We start from the raw sequence: 20,312 nt of genomic DNA on the forward strand, positions 1-20,312 counted from the left end.
AATCATAAGTTTCTTTAAAAGAACATTTTAACTTGTCTAGATTTTGTAACATTACTCAAATAAAGAAAATTTTTATGAATGTACAATACTTAAGTATTATAAAAATGCAATGAATATACTTTGCAAAATACAAATCTAGAAAGGTAACAAGATGTAGCAATCTATATCTATTAATAAGCTGTGTAAATAATTTTGAAGTATTTACTTATTTTATATGTAGAGGAAGGAATCTTTAAAATTTGACCTTTTTAGAATACGACACCACAAAGTTTAAAATTAAAAGCATTCTAGCTATGTAGAACAACGTTTCTTGTTTGCTAAATAGACTACTTTTAAATTATGTTCTATGGATTTTCCATTGTTCTACAGTACAGTAAAATCTAAGGACTACAGTCTCACTTTTCTATATGCATATCAGACTCACCACACCCATTAGGAAAATTCAGTAGTAACCACACTATCAACATGGCTTTTACCTTCCTTCACTCCTACCACCCCTTCTTCTTACATTCTAGCAAACACTATTTTTTTTTTTGCAGACTTCAAGAATTATTTTTTGCTGTTTTTTTTTGTTTTGGTTCTCTATATGTCAAATATTAATGTGATCATATGACAAATTAATCTCTCTCAATTTAATTTACTTTCTACTAATATTTTATTTTACTTATTTATTTTGTATAGAGACAAAGATAAATTGAGAGGGGTGAGGAAGATAGAGAATGAAAGAGAGAGATACTTACAGCTCTCCTCCATTGCTCCCAGGGATTCGGTCCTTAAGATGGAGTCTGAGGACTTGAATCATAGTCCTTGTGCATTTAAGATGTGCGCTCTACTGTGTGCACCACGGCTGGGCCTCTAGTTTGTGTTTGTGAAAAATAAAGACAATACTTCAGAAAAAAAAAACACAGTTGGGCAGAGTTAATGAGATCATTTACATTGGATCACATTAATGGCTACAGAAACTAATAAATCAATGAATAGCATTTTTCTATAAACAGGTATAGATTACGTTATATGCAGCAACCATTGTTCAACTTATTTCCCTTAATGAATGTAAACTATGTATAATTATAGGATAATGGAATTATTAAAGATAGGTGTGGTGATTATAGTTAGTATAATACTTTAATTCTGATATTTAGGAGAGTTCTATAATACACAGAATCAAATAAGTGCAACTATTTTTGGGGGGAGGTTTAAATAAATCACAAATGAGACCCAGTTTATATTTAACTTTGAATGAGTATTATTCAACAGAGAAAATATGCCAAATATTTTAAATTATAGTGAACAATTTATAATTCTTTTGAAAACTCTAAAAAAGAAACTCTGTCACAGGCATTTACATATTAATAAGCTCATCATGAAATGAAATGGACTTGTGATAATCAGACTCATGTAGAGGTTAACCATGCTTGATAAGTATTTATTATTTTATGAGCTTTTATTATTTATCACAAATTCTAACATTCATGCTCTCAATTTGTCCACTGACATTGTCACATTTGTTCAATAAATCTTTTCATCAGTTGACCCAAAACATGTTGCAATTATCTGCCTTGTGATTTCCATATCTGAAGTCTATGTTTTAAAAATAATACCCTTTTCAAAGTCATTAAATATATTTATTTCTTAATTTTTTTAAATATTTATTTATTTTCCCTTTTGTTGCCCTTTTTTATTGCTGTTGTTATTGATATCATTGTTAGACAGGACAGAGAGAAATGGCAAGAAGAGGGGAAGACAAAGAGGGGAAGAGAAAGACAGACACCTGCAGACCTGCTTCACCACCTGTGAAGTGACTTCCCTGTAGAGGGGGGAGCCAGGGGCTCCAACTGGGATCCTTGCGCCAGTCCTTGCTTAGCACCATGTGCGCTTAACCCTCTGTGCTACTGCCAACTCCCAAATATATTGATTTCTAATGCACTGCCATTTTTGCACAATAGCAGAGCCTTGTTATCTAACAAGCTAGGTGCTCTGAATGTCATCAAATTGTCACGCTTACAGCAATCACAAACAATCAAGCATTTTTTTTATTGACAAAGCAAAACAAGACTCAAGACTTTGCTCTTTGTATTTATTGTCCGAATTTGTCTGCAAAGCATTATATACCTTTAATAAAATATCAGTATTTTATTTCCTACTCCAGAATTCCAATTGACCTTTTTTTTTTTTAATGAAAGACAATGGTGATGTTTTTTTTTATATTACTTCAGGCATGCAGATTAAATAATTTCATAACTATGGGATTTAAAATCTGTATGAGACTTTCAGAACTTCAGGATACTGATGTTTTATTGCTGGTGTTTAAGATAAAATGTTAGAACTCACTTTAAGAATTTATAACTCCAGAGGTCTTAAACTTGGTGAATTCTTTGCAAAAAAAAAAAAAAAAAAAACCCTATGCACTTGAGTTCAGTGAAGAGTGAATTTATCATGACTCCACAATTTTCTTAAGAGCCTCCTAATATAGGAATTCAGCTAGAAAATAGTGTGCATGGGGTTGGGTGGTGGATCACCTAGTAGAGTGCACGTTACCATGCATGAGAGCTCAAGTTCGACCCTAGATGCCCAGTAGAGAGGGGTGCTGGTCGGGGTGGGTCATGAATAGTGAAACACTATTGCAGGTGTCTCTACTTCTCTCCTGCTGTCTACTTATCTTACTGTTTCTCATAATCTGTCAAAAGAAATGGAACAATAAAAGGGTACCAGAAACGATGAGTCAATTTTTAATTGATTTAATAATGGTCCACAAGACCATAGGATAAAAGGTGTACAATTCCACACAGTTCCCACCACCAGAGTTCTGTATCCCATCCCCTCCTTTGAAAGCTTTCCTATTCTTTATCTTTCTGGGAGCATGGACCCAGGATCATCATGGGGTGCAGAAGGTGGAAGGTTTGACTTCTGTAATTGCTTCTCCACTGGACATGGGCATTGACAGGTCGATCCTATTGACAGATCTCTCTTCCTTTCCTCCCTCCCTCCCTCCCTCCCTCCTTCCTTCCTTTCTTCCTTCCTTTTTTCCTTCCTCCATCCCTCCCTCCATCCCTCCTTCCTGCCTCCCTCCCTCCCTTCCTTTTTTCCTTCCTTCCTTTCTTTTTTCAATCCAGGCTGTTTCTTTCTTTCCCTAGTTGGGCAGAGCTCTGAGGAGGTAGGGATCTAGGGCACATTGGTGAGGTCATCCATCTAGCTTGTATCATGGTAGCAACTTGGTAGCTGAAAAAGCATTAAGGTAAAAAGCATAACAAATTGTTTAGTAATCTGGAATCTAAAGACTACAGCTGTTTAGATTTGGGGGTCTCCATTTTGGAAAAACTTAGTAGGTCTATTTTAGGTATATTGCAAGGGTCTCATGACTTTACTAAGTTTTGCTTGAGTCTGACAGCTAACATGCAGGTTGGCCAAAGGCGCTGTCTGGGAAGATGGTGTCAGAGTTGGAAATAAGATTTTGCAGGTAATGAATGGCAGTGATAACTCTGGTGGCAAAATAAGTATAACAAACATTTAAAGAATTAATAAAACAACTATGCCCTTCAGATGTCCATATTTTCAGGTGTGACTTAAATCTCATCTTGATTTGAAGTGAAGTGTCTTCTTTGAGTTTTATGAAGTCTACTTTATGCCACACATTTTTGTCAGTTTTGTATAAAAAAAATTATAAGTGAATAAAAACATCTGTGTGCTCTATTGTTCTCTGCCTGCCCATACAGTTAAAATTTAGGAACTGATTATAAGTGGAATGAAGCAGAAAGGTGTAAGAGGTTTGATTTCCACTGTCTCTTTAATCGCTTTATTTAGAATTTAATTTTATTAGTGACTTAATATCAATTTACCAAATTATGAAATAAGAGGGGTATAATTCCATATCATTCCTACCACCACATTTCTATATCCCCATTCCCTTATTGTAAGCTACAGTAGTTCTCCCAAGGTTGCGGATAGAGGGTAACTATTATTTCTAGAACTATCTGTCTATATTTGTATATATTTGCCCCCTTTTTATGGTCTTGCCTTCTCCTCCTTTCTTTTTAAAAAATTTTTTAAATAAAGACCTGGGTTCAATTTCCCAGACCGCCCGCCTGCTGCAGGGCGGAAGCTTCACTAAAAATGAAGCAGTGCTGCAGCTGTTTCTCTCGTTACCCTCCTTCTTTATCTTGCCTTCCTCACTCAATTTCTCTCTGTCCAGTCAAATAAATAAATACATCTTACAAATTAGGACATTCCTTTAAAACGTAAGACAGGTGCCATCTATATTAAATTTTTATTAGTTATTTAGTAATAATTTACAAAATTATATGATAGTAAGAGTATAATTCTACATCATTCCCACCACCAGAGTTCTGTGTCCACATTGCCCTTCAGTGGAAACTGCAATAGTTCTCTTAAGGTCAAAGAAAAGGGTTGACTTTATATATCTCTATCTCCCTCTCCCTCTCCCTCTCCCTCTCCCTCTCCCTCTCCCTCTCCCTCTCCCTCTCCAACTCCATCTCCATCTCCATCTCCATCTCTATATCTACTTTTACCTCTACCTCTACCTCTACCTATATCTATATCTATCTACATCTATCTATTTGTCTATCTATCTATCATCTATCTATACCTGTCTGTATTTTTTTTTTTGCTCTTCTGTCTACATCCCTCCTTTCCCTTCCATTCTAAGCCACATTTATACCTGCTACTACTTCCAAATGACCTTCCCTTTTTATTTTTAATGATTTAATATTGATTTACAATATGATAAGATAATATGAGTATAATTCCACACCACTCCCGTCACCAGAATTCTGTATCCCTATCCCTTCCATTGGAAACTGCGATAGTTTTACCAAGATCACAGATATGGTTTGATTACATATATTTTTCCACATTTTTTCTGTGGTCCTGCCTTCACTTCCATTTTAAGTCATACCTCCATCTAATACTACTTACAAGGATCCTTCATTTTCTTTTCTCTGAGATAAGGAAAACAGTTCCTGACTTTTTCTTATGTTTTCGAGATGGTACCCTTTCACTGATGATATACAAACAAGATTTCTTGTGACAAGTGTTGCATCCTGGTGGAATTTGGGTTCAGAGACCTCTGGTCATCTTCCCCTATCAAGTGTGGACAAAAATTATTTTTGAGGTGCAGAAGGTGGCAGTTCTTGCTTCTGTGATTGCTTCTCCACTGGACATAAACATTAGCAGGTTGATCCAACCCCCTAGCCTGTTTCTACCTTTCCCTAGTCAGGTAGGACTCTGGGGAGGTGATGTTTAGGGACACATTGGTGAGGCCATCAGCCCAGGGAAGTCAGGATGGAATCACAGTAGCATCTGCTACTTGGTGGCTGAAAAGCAGTAAGATATAAAGCAGAACAAAACATTTAATTAGCAGAAACTAAAAAATATGAATAGAGCAGATGAGGATAGGTGGAAAGAAGCTAAGAAGTCTGTTTTAGATATGCTACTAGTGGCTTGAGTAATCTTTGGCTGACTAGTAATCTTTGGAGGTGGACAAGAAATATTGTCTGATAAGAGTGTGTCAGAGTTTAAAAAATAACTAGAAAGCCAGATTAGGACACAGAGTAGCTCCCAAACTTGAAGAAATTTTATGAATTAAGTTAACTGTTTACTATATTCATCTGACCCAACAGCCATATCAACTCATATTTAACACAGGAGCAGATATAACATATGCTTACTGATCTCTGAGCTTATAGTCCTTGGTCACAGCTGAGAACATTCTAGGCTGCACTTATTTCAGGACCAGTCTAACGTAAGTGGAAGAGTAGGATGACTCAGCTTCCCTTCAGAGAGGGGGGGAACACATACCATTGCTCATTTGTAGTGAGGGTAATGTGCTGTAGAGGTCCCTAAAAGTGCTTATGATGATGTTCCTGATGGAAGTGTCCAGTGAGGGTAGAGAGATAGAGGTCTAGGCTGACAATTCTATGTGAAAATCCAAGGATTCACTAATTAGGACCCCAATGATGAGGTGACCTGATAGTGGCCAAAATGGCCATCATTCAGTGAGCCAGTCTCATGCCTTTTCCCAACTTTTATAGCCCCTTCTTTGAGGAGCTTAGACTTTCTTCCATTTGTTAAAACATTGAATATCATTTGTTGTATCCAAGCTGGTATTAGATTTATAGGGTCTGGCCTCACATTTGGGAGGAACTTGACCTAGGATTTAGTTGGAGTCTAAATTAACCTTTGTTTTACTTGTTTTATAATTCTAGTAAATGTAGTCATAGGGCCAATAATTGCCTTTTACAATATCTATATCTATAGTCTATATCTACATCTGTATCTAAATCTTTATGTATCTATCTATATATTTCCCCCAGTATATTTCTTGGCCAATTATATACAGTGTTTCTTCTAAAGATTGTCAAGGGATGACAGCAATACTGATGTCATCTCAGGAGACATTAAAAGATGGAAGACTAAATTTTACCTATTTTTTTCTTGTATAGTTAGTTGAGTAGTTATAGTGACATAAGGAAATGAAATAAGAGGTAGGAGAGAAGAGTGTCTAGACCTATGTAATATTTGATTAGAGGATTTTTGGTATCTTCTTTAGGGCATTCTTCTAGATTTAGTTAAGACCAACAGAGGCAGTATAGCAGTGTAAGGGATCAGAAGAAGACACACCAAGAAATACAGGCAAAGTCATGGCTAGCAACATTCTAGGCTGCACTAATTTCAGGACCAGTCTTCCTCAAGTGGCAGAGTATGTTGACCCAGTCCTTCAGGGAGTGGGGCAATCCTACCATTGTTGTTCCACATGAAAGGCAAAGTCTGGGAGAGGACCACAAGCAGGTTTATGATGCTGTTCCTGATAAAGATGACCAATGATGGTGGAAAGAGGGATCTTCCAGAGGTCTAGGTCCATCATATCTATATGGTAATTCCCAGGCTTCCCCGACTTGGGCCCTGGATGATGAGGTGGCCTGGTAATGACCAAAAGAGCCATCATTGGAGTATTCCAGCCTCTTACCCTTATCCAGATTTTGTAGTCCTTACTTTATCTGACAAGGATAGTCTTAGAGTGATTGAGTTAAGTGAAATAGGAAGTTTGTGAGGAGTCCTATGAACTAGGAAAGTTCTCACCAGAGCAGTGGAGCTGAAGGCTTCCTATTGAATGTGATGTAGCTATGGGTCCATCATATATAGCCTTCATTACATTGAGCAATTTTGCTTCTATGCCCAGTTTCTTGAGGGCTTTATTATAAACGAGTGTTCTGTGATGAGTTCCTCACTGATTTGTCTTGTATTTTATAGATCTCTGTTCCTTGTTTTTGCAGTGGTTACTGTAAGTATAGTTTCCTCCTCTTTACTAAATTATGCTTCTTCATTATTTTTATTATGTTCTTAGTGTAGTCTTAATTCTAGTCTAAGGCTATTCATCTTATTTAGAATGTGCATTCATTTGCTTCTTTTCTTCTGCGACCCCTTTAATTCTTTTTAAAAATATTTATTTATTTATTTATTATTGGACAGAGACAGAGAGAAATTGAGAGGGGAGGAGGAGATAGAGGGAGAGAGACACCCACTGACCTGCTTCACCATTCATGAAGTTTTCCCCCTGCAGATGGGGACCAGGAGCTTGAACTCACGTGCTTGCACACTGTGATATGTGCACTTAACCAGTTACACCACCACCTGGCCCCTAAGTAATTCTTACAAGGTGGGATTGGTGGTGGAAAATTCCTTTAGCTTTTGAATAGTAGAGAAGACCTTCATTTATATTTAAAATATGTATATTTAAGTGGTGTTTTATTATTTATTTATTATTAAAGACAGAGAGAAATTTAGAGGAGGGAAATAGAGAGACACATACAGCACTTTTTCACCACGTGTGAAGTTTTCCCCCTGCAGATGGGGACCAGGAGGCTTGAACCTGGGCCTTTGCACACTGTAATGTGTGTGCTTCGCTAGATATGCCGCCACCTGGCCCTTCAAAAGATAATTTTGCAGTATACAAGATCCATGGCTAGATTCCCTATCTTTTAGAACTTTGAAAATGTCATTCCACTCTCTCTTTGCCTTTAGGATTTGTGAACAAATGTTCGGTCAGAGTCTCTAACTCTACCTTTGTATGTTACTTTTTTTCCTTTCTGTACTAGCCTGCAATTTTTTTCATGTCATTTTTTTTATATATAAAATTTTACAGAGATGTACCTTGGTGCTTGGTGTTTGTCGTTTTGCATTCATGTATCTGGGTGTATGCTCTGCTTCCTGGATTCATATATTCTGAGGATTGGCTAAATGAGGGAAATTCTCAGGTATAATTTCCTTAAGTATAGTCTCTGTCCCCTTCACTCTGTCCTCTTCCTCAGGAAATCTTATCACTATTTCACTCAACCATTTGATGACGTATGAAATTCCACAGAGAGTTGTTTCATTCTTTCTAAGCCTTTCCTCCCCCTCATCTTTAAATTAAAAGAGTGAGCTAAATATATATTTTATCTTATATATATAAATTTCTTCTGCATGAGTAAATCTACTTCTCAAGCCTTCTACCTAGGTTGTACTGCACTAGAAGTGTATTGCATACTCTGCAATTCTGTTGGCAGTTTTTCTTTTCATACTTCTTAACTGCTTACTTGTTGGGCTAGCGACATGAGAGAGAAATGGCCCAGGAACCAAGCTCATGGCTTCGAGGCAATTCAAATCTTTATTCATCTGAGCACCCCAGAGTCAGGCAGTAGCACACCTGATTAAACCATGTGGTACCATAGTATCAAGGAATGCAGGGTGGGGCAGGGGGAGCTGGCTTAATGTTTTTCAGGAATGCTGGGCTCCTGGAGGCAGAAAAATGTAGGGTGCTTTGTGAGGCAGGGAGTCTGATAAGATGAGGCAAACCTTGGGGGGTCTCATGCCCCTCCTCACTTGACCTCTCAGTAGAAAGAGAGAGAGAGAGAGAGACTGACAGGATGGATGCCTGCCCCTCAGGTCAAGCCCTGCCAAGCTCTACCACATCTTCACAATTTCCCTGCACTTCCTGAACTCTGAAGTTTTTCTTTAATTTGTTTTCTGATTTCTTAGAGAACTTTGTTCAGAGGTTTTCTTTTGTGTTTACTAACTCTTGAGTGAAGTTTTCTCTCAACTCTCGAATGTCCTCCTACATACTCTGCTTAGATTCTTGGATAGCTGTCATAATGAGTTTTCTATAGTTTTATTCTGATAGTCCCTCTATGTCTATAATTTCCTGAGGTCTTTCTATTTTATTTATATCCATATGATTTATCATATTTTGGATTTTGATTTTACAGATTCTCTACTGTTTATGCATTTAGTGTGCTGGTTATTGCTGGAGCAGCACATTGTTGTGATTACTGGATTTTGCTTTGCTTACATATTGGGTGGTGGAGGATAGGGGCAGGGCTTTTGTTTCTTGTTATTTCCTTGAATTGTTTCTACAACTCCATGTGGTGTATATATGTGGTTTATCCATAAAATTTTGGCCTAAATCCAAGCTTTTGAGTTTGCTTCATGGTGGCAGTTGTGTTCATGGAGGGAAGGCTTAATTTACTTTTTAGCTGCCAGCTGCTACAATTTACCTTTCTTTATATCTGCCTTAATTTGTGGACAGACTAGATAGCTTTTGTTCAGCTAGTCCCCCTGCCACTGCTATGTGCCTTTTCCTTTTCTTTTTTCTTTCTTCATCTTCTTTTTTAAATCTTTATTTATTTACTGGGTAGAGATAGCCAGAAATTGAGATGTAAGAGGAGATAGAGAGGACAGCAGAGAGACACCTGCAGCTCTGCTTCACCAACTGTGAATCTTTCCCCCTGAAGGTTGGGACTGGAGACTCAAACCTGGTTCCTTGTGAATTGTAACATGTGTGCCACAGCCGGCCCCTCTGTGGTGTGTCTTTTCAGAAGTTTAATACTCTAAGTAAAATTCCCAAGGTCCCCCCCCCACACTCAGCACTATGTATGCTATGACTAATGTGTTTAAACAAAATGACTCTGTCTTCAGTTTGTGCCCTCAACATCTATGTGTTTGTTCTCAGTCTTTCAACCCTTCTCACCCTGTGTACAAACATTTACCTGATGCTGCAGTGTTGCTACAGATGTCTCAACTGTAGTTTGATGAGGTTTTTTAAGTTTAATAGTTACTGATTTTTATTTGTTTGGAGGAAAGTTAGTGCTGTTAGCTGTTACTTTAGAGTCAGACCTCTGGGAGTTCTTGACAAGTGATGTTCAGAAATAATTTTACATCTGTTTTGTTATGAATAAGTGTTCAATTGCTGAAAATATGCAACTTAGAGGTTATTGTCCAACTATATATTTCAAATTTCAGAACAGAATATTTATGGTGTGTTAAGGGATCTTTCACAAGATTACATAAAGAGAGAGCAAAAATTCATTTAGTCTCAGCTTTTGCACCCAAACTATAGATACAAATGATAGATGCAAAGTTAAGCTGAGTACTACAGGACAACTAAGAAAAAGTTAAATGAAGTGTTCTGGTTAGACTTAAAATCTTATTTTGTCTTGTCTTTTGTCACTGAATCTGAATTTTATTAGATTACACTTGTAACATGGCTGTAGTATCCTCCTTGCCAATCTATTATCCTTTCCATCTAATGAATAAAACTTTGTTTTTTATTTTCTCAAAGTACACTGCAGGAAAATAGAATAGCATCGCAAAATCTGATGAATGTATGCAAGGGTCATAAAAGCACATTTGGATAAGTACTTTTGATTCAGAGCACAATCTTTACTCTGTAAGCATTTATTTAGTTTTAATTATAGAAGCTTCTGAAATATGTACAATTTGGATAGTAAGTCTCCAGCTGGGCATGTCAGATACATCTTAACTTTGCTGTATTCACTATGTGTCAGGGGAATTGGCTGCAGGGGGGTGGAGGTGTTCAAGTTAAAAGAAATAACTAAGATTTAACGTGACTATCTTATGCAGAGAGTAATTAGTTGTCTGTGATAATTTTCATGAATCTACATGTTCTTTGCATTTCTATTGCTTTGATTTAAAAATGAAAAATTTAGGCAACTTAGTGAAGAAGTACTTATTTTGGGAATATTACTGGTTGTGTTTTTATATTTCTGTATAATATTTTAAGCTATTGATTGATTTTGTACCTATACAATATTTGGTAAACTTATTACATAAACAATTCATTATAATCTTTAAAAATTTTATTTATGAAAAGGAAACATTGACTAAACCATAGGATAAGAGGGGTACAATTTCACACAATTCCCACCACCAGAACTCTGTATCCCATCCCGTTCCCTGATAGCTTTCCTATTCTTTAGCCTTCTGGGAGTATGGACCCAGGATCCTTGTGGGATGCAGAAAGTGGAAGGTCTGGCTTCTATAATTGCTTCCACGCTGAACATGGGTGTTGACAGGTCATTGTAATTCTTTATTGTGCACTGAAATGAGCAAGAGGTGTTTGATTTACTATGTTTGATTTAAAGGTGAAAGCATTCACTACTTAATATTATTTACCATTACATGCCAATTTCTGTACTGACAAGAACTCTTCCTGTTCAGGAAGATACCACATTATGTTTTAATATTAAATATAGCTATCATTGAGAATTTTTAAAAGATATCTTTTTATATTACTAACATTTAAGTATGCTACCAAATAAATAAATAGATTAAATACAAGTTATTGTTCTAATGGTGTATTACAATAAAATTAACTTAATTCATTTCTTTTCAGTGATGCATAAAATGATCTTTATTAACAAAAGCTTACCTCCCCAAATTGGCTATTTCACGAAGTGGTCCAAGCATTTAACATATAGCTAGTCCCTATATTTGACTGTCTTTCTAGTTTAAAATAATTTTTCATATTTTCTGTCAGTACTTCTATGCACATAGTCTAACCTAGCAATTGTTAACTATCTCACAGTTACTGTGTTACTGTGTAACTCAAGTTTTCTTTACTGATTTATCTTTCTCTTTCTTTCCTCTTGCCATGCTGCAGTTGCTAACATATTATGGAGAGAAGAAGGTACTAAATTCAATTATTTTAGAATTGTAGTGATTTTACTCAATTTTCAATAGACTTGTTAACTATAATTTTATTATCATATTGGTTTTTTATTTGATATTTTATCTAATTATAGTTTAGTATTCTTGTGGAAGCCTATTAATCACTCATTATATTTTCATTAATGGGACATAACATTGAATTTGCATGGCAGTATATTGAGATTGAGAGAATAAAGTTAATGTAGGGGCCGGTGGTGGCACACCTGGTTGAACACACATGTTACAGTATGCAAGGGCCCAGGTTTGAGCCCCTGGTCTCCACCTGCAGGAGGAAAGCTTTGCAAGTGGTGAAGTAATGCTGCAGGTGTCTCTCTGTCTCTCTTCCTCTTTATTACCCTCTTGATTTCTGGCTGTCTCTATCAAATAAATAAAGATAATAAAAGATAATTTAGAAAATTAATGTAGAGAAATAAAAATCAATCTTAAACACAATTTATAAAATAAACCTTGGGAGCTGGCCTACTCTGGTAAAGCACACAAGTTATCATGTAGGAAGGCCAGCCTCAAACACCTAGTCCCCCATTAGGGGAGAAGCTTCATGAATGGTGGGGCAGTGCTGCAGGTACCTCCTATCCTCTCTGTCTCTACCACTCACTATAAAAATAAAAAAAAAGGGAGTTGGGCGGTAGAACAATGGGTTAAGCACAGGTGGCACAAAGCGTAAGGACCAGCTCAAGGATCCCAGTTCAAGCCCCCGGCTCCCCACCTGCAGAGGAGTAGCTTCACAGACAATGAAGCAGGTCTGCAGGTGTCTATCTTTCTCTCTTCTTCTCTGTCTCCCCCTTCTCTCTCCATTTTTCTCTGTCCTATCTAACAATGACATAAATAACAACAACAATAATAACTACAACAACAATAAAAAACAGCAAGGGCAACAAAAGGGAAAATAAATAAATATTTAAAAAATGTTAAAAAGAAACTATTCACCCAAAATGGAGTCGTTGTATAGACTGTTGAAATCTGATATCCTTCAAACCCCAATGACACCAATTTATAAAAAAAGGAGAAATACAATGTGGATTGCCTATTCTCATCTCTATAATATATATATATATATTTACATTTTTAAAAGTTTTTATTTATAAAATCGAAATATTGACAAGACCATAGGGTAAGAGGGGTAAATTCCACAAAATTCTCACCACCAGAACTCCATATCCAATCCCCTCCCTTGAGATCCTTCCTATTCTTCATCCCTCTGGGATTCTAGTCCTTTTTCCAACTGTGATACCATCTCCCCAGACAATAACCTGGGCCCACCTGCATATTAGATATCAGGTGAAGGCAAAAACTAGTAAAGTCATGGGCCCCCTGGAATATACCTAAAATATATCTCTATATTTTTTATCCTTTGCAATGAAAAAGTGAGAAAAGCCCACAAAATGCATTAACAATTAAAATGGAAAATAATATAATAACTCTTTATTTACTGCTGGTTATAGATTCTAAGATACTGCTACTTTAAGAACAACTGAATTTGCCATCAGGATAAGCAAACGATAGATAGGTTCCCAAACATATTCTACTTAAACATTACCAAACTTCCAGATAAAGAGTGGAAACATGTTTAATACTTTATAATAACTTGTAGTCATTCATTATACAACCCATTCATTCCAGGTTGGTCTGCGTGTAACTAGTTTCTCTTGACAGTGTAGGAACAGAGCATGGATAGGATGTGCTTCTATCACAGAACACCCACATATGCATTCACATATACACAAACACATTACACTTGTTTTTTTAAGAATTTATTTATGAGAAAGATAGGCAGAGAGAAAGAACCAGACATCATTCTGGTACACGTGCTGCCGGGGATTGAATTTGGCACTTCATAATTGAGAATCCAGTGGTTTATCCACTGCGCCACCTCCTGGACCACAACACACTACACTGGTTTATCCATTTCTTCACACATGCAGTCATGGAGAATGAGACGATGGAGACATGTCTACATGTCTAAGTAGACAGGGATAGGGAATATGAACAAAATCCACGGTATTTCACGGAATTGTTCTTTTTCTTATCCAGGGTGTTATCACAAAACAACACTGAACAAAACACTGTAACCAGCGAACTAATATAATCACTGCATCTTAAATAAAATGACTTGAACACCAAAATGTATTGAGTCATTCTTGACTGGCTATCAAGTCACTGTTTCAAAGAGTTCTATTTTGCTATTGATCCCAGTTTAAATAGTAAAATAATAGAAAGCAAAGTCAGAGGAAAACAAATAGTGCCACAGAACACTTTTTCATGATTTAACACTCCAATAATCAGAAGTAAATCAAATGTTCTTGGTGGTACAGATCATGTAATTGTATACCATGCAGGATAAGTTATGTGCTTATTATAATCAAGTTTCAATAATCACTAACTTGTCAGCCTACTCCACTATTTTAGCAGCTTCCTCTTCTCAAGGGAATGAGACAAGAATGTTCCTCCTGTCTGTGTTCTTTTGAGTTCTTTTCATGTATTAAAAGACCTGATTTGATTAGAAAATCCTCTGGGAAACAGCTTTTCATAATGAGACTGCAAATATTACTTACTTGTGTCCTTTCTATATATAGAAATTAAAACAAAACAGAATGAAAGCTCACGAGGAAACAAACAAAATAGGTCACTTTCTAGAATCATTGCCCTAAGCTAGATTAGCAATTGGCCTGAAAGGTATAAACTACATGTATCTGTCTTCACCAGTGAAGGAAAAAAAAAAGAGAAAAGCAGCTTGCTTATATTTCACTCTTGACTGTGACTAGCGCAGTGAAGCTGTCACTGAAGTGAGGAACATTTGATTTACAGCACAATAAAACATAATAGAGAATTGTAATTGAAACCTACATGGTTATAAAGCTTTTGGGGACTCAGGACACCTTTGCAATCTGCAATATTATTTAGAGCTCAGAAAACTTTCCTAGCCACTAACATTTACCATGTTAGAAATCAGAACCCAGAAAAGAATTAAAATGCATATATATATATTCACATATTTGCAGTTGCCATAATGAACTTGTTATGCACAGCCATAAATAATGGACTGGCTTTAATATTTTATTAAATGCACAATGAGAAAACTTAGATAACTTGAACTTTTGCAAATGTTTCTGTTGTATTGCTGAAGAACGAACACTGAATTCCTGTGTGTGCCTTTGCATTGACTATTGTAATTATGTCAGGTAGTTGACAGAACACTGTATCACAGAAAACTGTGATTCTAATTCTCAGACTGAAAGAAAAAATAAGGATTACATTTTGGTATCAGTGGAAAATATTTTTTGATATTACAGATGCTGCTGAGAATATCTACTTGGAGAAAAGCTTCCATAGAAGGTCAAGTTGATCTTTCATGAGTAATAAAATTCTTAGAACTTTGAAATCACAAAAACTCAAATTTAGCAACATATTTCATGATATACCCATGAGAGAAACAGGAGGACTATAGTCAAATTTCATTTAACAATTTTATTTTTTTTCTCCACAAAAGTTACAAAGAGATTCCTGTCATACAAATAATGATATTTCTTTTCCTTCAAATTTTCCTATATTCCGTTACTCTGAAAATGGTTTTCTCTCATTTTCTTTAATTCTTACAATAGCTAGATGTCATAGGTATGATTCTTACGTCCAAAACTGAGATAGAAAAATAATGACGGACTAAAAATGTTCCCATAGCACATCAGTAAATTCTATGGTCATGATTTCCCTCTGAGTTGTCTAAATCCAACGAATAATATTTATCTTTCTGTGTTATATTGCCCACCCAAAAAGAAGAAAAAAAGTTCGGACATATAAACCTATCAGAATAATAAATATACATAACTATATTATTGCTTTATTTATAAGTAAACATATTAAATTTCCTGTATGGTAGAAAGAACCAGCCTTATACCCCTCTGGACTCTCCAGGTTTAAATACATTTGAAGCACAGTATTAAGAGAAAAAGTAAATAGTTTTTTTTTCTTTCTTCCTCCTTCTCCTCCTCCTCCTCCTCTTTCTCCCCTTTCTCCCTTTGATGTATCACATATATAGATCAGTGACTCACTAAGGTTTCTTTCTGTTCTACTGATGGTTCCTTCTGGGGAATACAGAACTTTTCAGTTTGATGTAGTCCCACTGGTTGATTTCTGTTTTTGTTTTCCTTGCTATTAGAGTTGATTCTTCACACACACAAAAATTGAAACAAACATCCTAGAGTGTTCTGACAAGTGTTCTGTGTATTTCATAGTGTTTGGTTTAATGTCCAAATTTTTGCTCTACATTGCTCTAACATTGGGCCTTCCTGAGGTGACGAATTTCTGGGCTCTCAATTCTATTCCAGTGGTTTGTATCCATTTTTGTTACAAAACCAGTCAGGACAATTTTCTAAGTATATATGAACACAGTATATAAGGTAGCATCAAGTTCTAGTTCCACTCTAACCATGTTCCAGATATCTCTGAGACCTGGCAGGCTGCTGTGTGGAGGGTGACTTTGGGAGGCAGGTATTTTTTTTATTATTATTTCTTTATTGAGGGATTAATGATTTACAGTAGATAGTAAATACAATAGTTTTTACATGTATAACATTTCTCAGTTTTCCACATAATAATACAACCCCCACTAGTTCCTTTTCTGATGTGTGACATTCTCACAGGAGTGACGTGGTATCTCATTGTTGTCTTTATTTGCATTTCTCTGACAATCAAAGTCTTGGAGCATTTTTTTTCATCTGTTTCTTGCCTTTTGGATCTCTTCTGTGGTGAATATTCTGTCCATGTCCTCTCCCTGTTTTTGGATGGGGTCATTTGTTTTCTTGTTCTTGACTTGTGACTTGGGGAGATAGGGATTTTTCACCATCTCTATAACCCCATCTCCTTAAAGTCTTCATTTTAATGCTAATCTAAAGTTTGCCTTCAGGGATTATTCCCATGAATACAATCCCTTTGCCAAACACTTTTTCTCAAGGTAATAAATTTCTGATCATTTATAACACTAATGAAAATCTGTTTTTTGTTTTCACACATCCATACACCTCTGCCTTCAGATATTATATAACACCCTTTACTCTGTGTATATTTATAACACACACATACACACACATACACACACACACTTTTATAACAGATAATTTCCAAAGTAACACATATATTCATCTCTTGAATTATATTATAAATTCTAAGTAAAACATTTGATGAAAAAATTACATCTAGAGTGTCTGAGTGACTTTCAAGGTGGAATGTACATGTTATGTGCCAGGACCCAGGTTCAAACCTCTGGACCCACCTGAAGTAGGGGAAGTTTCACAGGTAGTAAAGGAATGCTGTACATGTTTACCCTGTTTCCTCTCTCTCTCTCTCTCTCTCTCTCTCTCTCTCCCAGTCCCTGCCTCCCTCCCCCACTCTCCTTTCTCTCTTTATCTATTGCCTTCTAGAAAAATACAAGTGTTTGAAATAGTATAGTCCTGCAGACACCAAATTTCAGAGATAATCATGGTTGCAAAAGCAAAAACAAAATATATCTAGTGAAAAATAGTCAACAGACAGCTCTGTGAATCAGGGAGGCGTAAGTGATCTCAGAGTAGTTCATCCTATACCAGAGATATTATTCTTTATTATTTATTTTTTACTAATATTGTATATAGTATATTGTTTACATTTATACCTCACAAACACAAAGAAGTCATATTCCCACCAAAAGTAATAAAAATAAAATCTAAACCTAAATCTTACACATTAATATCAACTATTCCTCAGTGATTTGTGATGTGAATAATGACGTGTGCTTTGTAAAAATGAACGTATGTGATTCATATTTTAATAAGCAAAAATAACTCTCAGGTTGAAAGAGTGATTCACAGGGTTTAAGTGGAGTTTAGAGGAAACACAACTAAAAATATAAGCAATGCAAACATGCTGGAATCCCACTGGTAGTATTGTGCACAGACAACATAGTGATTATATCCACAGGTGTAAGGGGCAAAATATTTATCAAGAAACTTTGCCTCCACAGACTCTCCAATGTTAAGAAACAGGAACAGAAAGGAGAAATATAAAACTTGGGCTGGTTTTGGTGTAAAATAAAGGACTCTAGTTAAGATGCAGGGAGAATGAGAGATAGATGGGGCCTTTCATGTCCTATTTGAGATTGAGAATATTATACAGACACCTATCTTGTTGAGATAAAATTCTACCCAAGTGCCAACATCTGTAATGTAAACAGTTAACTACCCAGTGATAAATATAGAAAAGCCAGAGAGAGAGAGAGAGAAGAACTTTGCAAACAATCTGCAGTTAGAGCAGTTGTCAGATTAAAATACATTCAAATTCCTGATTGTTGAGCATAATTTCGCAGCAGCTGATGGAGGTCATAGTCATATGTTAATTCAGAAATGTTAAGAGCTTTTCAATAAACCACAAGCATAGCATGTCACTGACTAAGCTGAAAATCAGATCCCACACTGAAGCACACTTGTGTTGCATAAATCACAGCACCCAGCAGTGCTGAAGTGATAATCATAGATTTATAGCACACATCAATCTACGTTAAGGTTTTCATGCAAGCTCGATGTGAGAAATCAATTTTTTGCACAAAAGCAGATGATTTTTTAAGTTTTTTTTTTTCCTCCAAGAGTATCACTGGGGCTCAGTGCCTGCACTATGAATCCACTGCTCCTGGAGACCATTTTTCCCATTTTGTTGCCCTTGTTGCGCTTGTTGCAGTTGTTATTGTTATTGTTGTCATAGCTGTTGTTGTTGTTGGATAGGACAGAGACATCAACAGAGGAGGGGAAGACAGAGATGGGGAGAGAAAGACACCTGCAGACCTGCTTCACTGTGGGTGGGGAGGTGGGGGCTCGAGATTTTTAAAGTTTTTATCTGTTGGATATAGACTTTAGATTCCTTTATGTACAAATGTAAGTACTGGCTGGCAGTTACTAAATTTCATCTTATAAAATATGATTGGAGTTTGGGGGTTAGGGTTTAAAAGTGAGAGCCTGAGCATGTTTGGACTCTTGGGCTCTGACCTCAGCCATGTGAGGCTCTCTTCCCTTGCTTGCTCACCCTTTCCTAGGACTACCTACCATGTGAGCAATATGTAAGTCACTTTTCAGTCCCCTTTCTCTCATCCTCTCTCTCTCTCTCTCTCTCTCCCTAATATGTTTTGTTTGGGAAAAGTTTAATTTACCTGAAAAAAAGTATTTTATTTGGGGGTTAATGGTTTACAGTACAGTGTTTAACACATAGGCACGCACAGCTTCTCATCGACATTTGTTTGGTGTCTCATAGAAACACCAGGAGTAGGACTAGGGCCATCTGGCTGCAACAGATGTCACCCCATTGATCGCCAAAATTGATTGGCTGATCTGGCTGGCTAGGCAGGTGTCCCCTTCCTCCCTCACCACTCCATGTGCGCCCCCTTGGAATCTGCATGCTCCGTGGAGGAGGACAGCCTTCTGAATAGAGACAGACTCGTGTTTGGTCTAGGGTCTACGAGTAGTAGCTGTGCTCCTCTGCTAGAACCTCCACACAACCTCTCAAGGTCCATTTGTAGGAGAACATAGGGTAGTCAAGCTTCCAAGACTCCAGACACATCCAAATGAGGCACTGCATGTGGCAGTCTGCATTTCTTAAAAAAAAAAAAAAAAAAAAGGAGAAAGAAAGAGAAAAAAGAAAAACACCAGGACTCTACTGTTCCGTCATCCTGTTCCTCTCCCTCCTTCCCCAGAGTCCTTTGCTTTGAAGCAGTATGCCACAATAAGTGCACATTTCAGCTTATGCCCTACCTTACTGTTCTTACCTTTAAATTCCACTTATAAATGAGGTCACTCAGTATCAGTCTCTTTCTGACTCTTCTCACTCAGTATGGTATTACAAAGGAGTTTTCCACATTGAGACACTCTCACTGAGATCCTTAATCTTACTTAATATATCTTACAGGTATTTCCAGCTAGAATAAAATAATGCTTGGAGAATTGTTGGTATTCATTTACTTTTCTCTATATGGATTTTCATAGAATGAGGAGTCAGGCAGTAGAGCAGTGGGTTAAGCGCGTGTGGCACAAGGGTCTGCATAAAGATCCAGGTTCCAGCCCCCAGCTCTCCACCTGCAGGGGATTCGCTTCACATTCGGTGAAGCAGGTCTGCATATATCTATATTTCTCTCCCCCTCTCTGTCTTCTCCTCTTTCCATTTCTCTCTGTTTATCTAACAACAATGACATCAGTAACAACAACAATAATAACTACAACAACAATAAAAAACAAGGGCAACAAAAGGGAAAATAAATAATAGATAGATACTCATAGAAT

The 20,312-nt window shown here is 36.6% G+C and overlaps 1 protein-coding gene across 1 annotated transcript in view; it reads left to right on the plus strand.

Moving 5' to 3' along the window:
• Positions 1-20,312, plus strand: part of FSTL5 (follistatin like 5) — a 736,076-nt gene that overhangs the window by 600,809 nt on the left and 114,955 nt on the right. The window contains exon 11 of the mRNA XM_007529584.3: positions 11,954-11,980. Within this exon, the coding sequence (XP_007529646.1) occupies positions 11,954-11,980 (27 nt within the window). The remainder of the gene's footprint in view (positions 1-11,953; positions 11,981-20,312) is intronic.

Source organism: Erinaceus europaeus, chromosome 19, assembly GCF_950295315.1.
Source record: "Erinaceus europaeus chromosome 19, mEriEur2.1, whole genome shotgun sequence".
Classification (NCBI taxonomy): Eukaryota; Metazoa; Chordata; class Mammalia; order Eulipotyphla; family Erinaceidae; genus Erinaceus; species Erinaceus europaeus.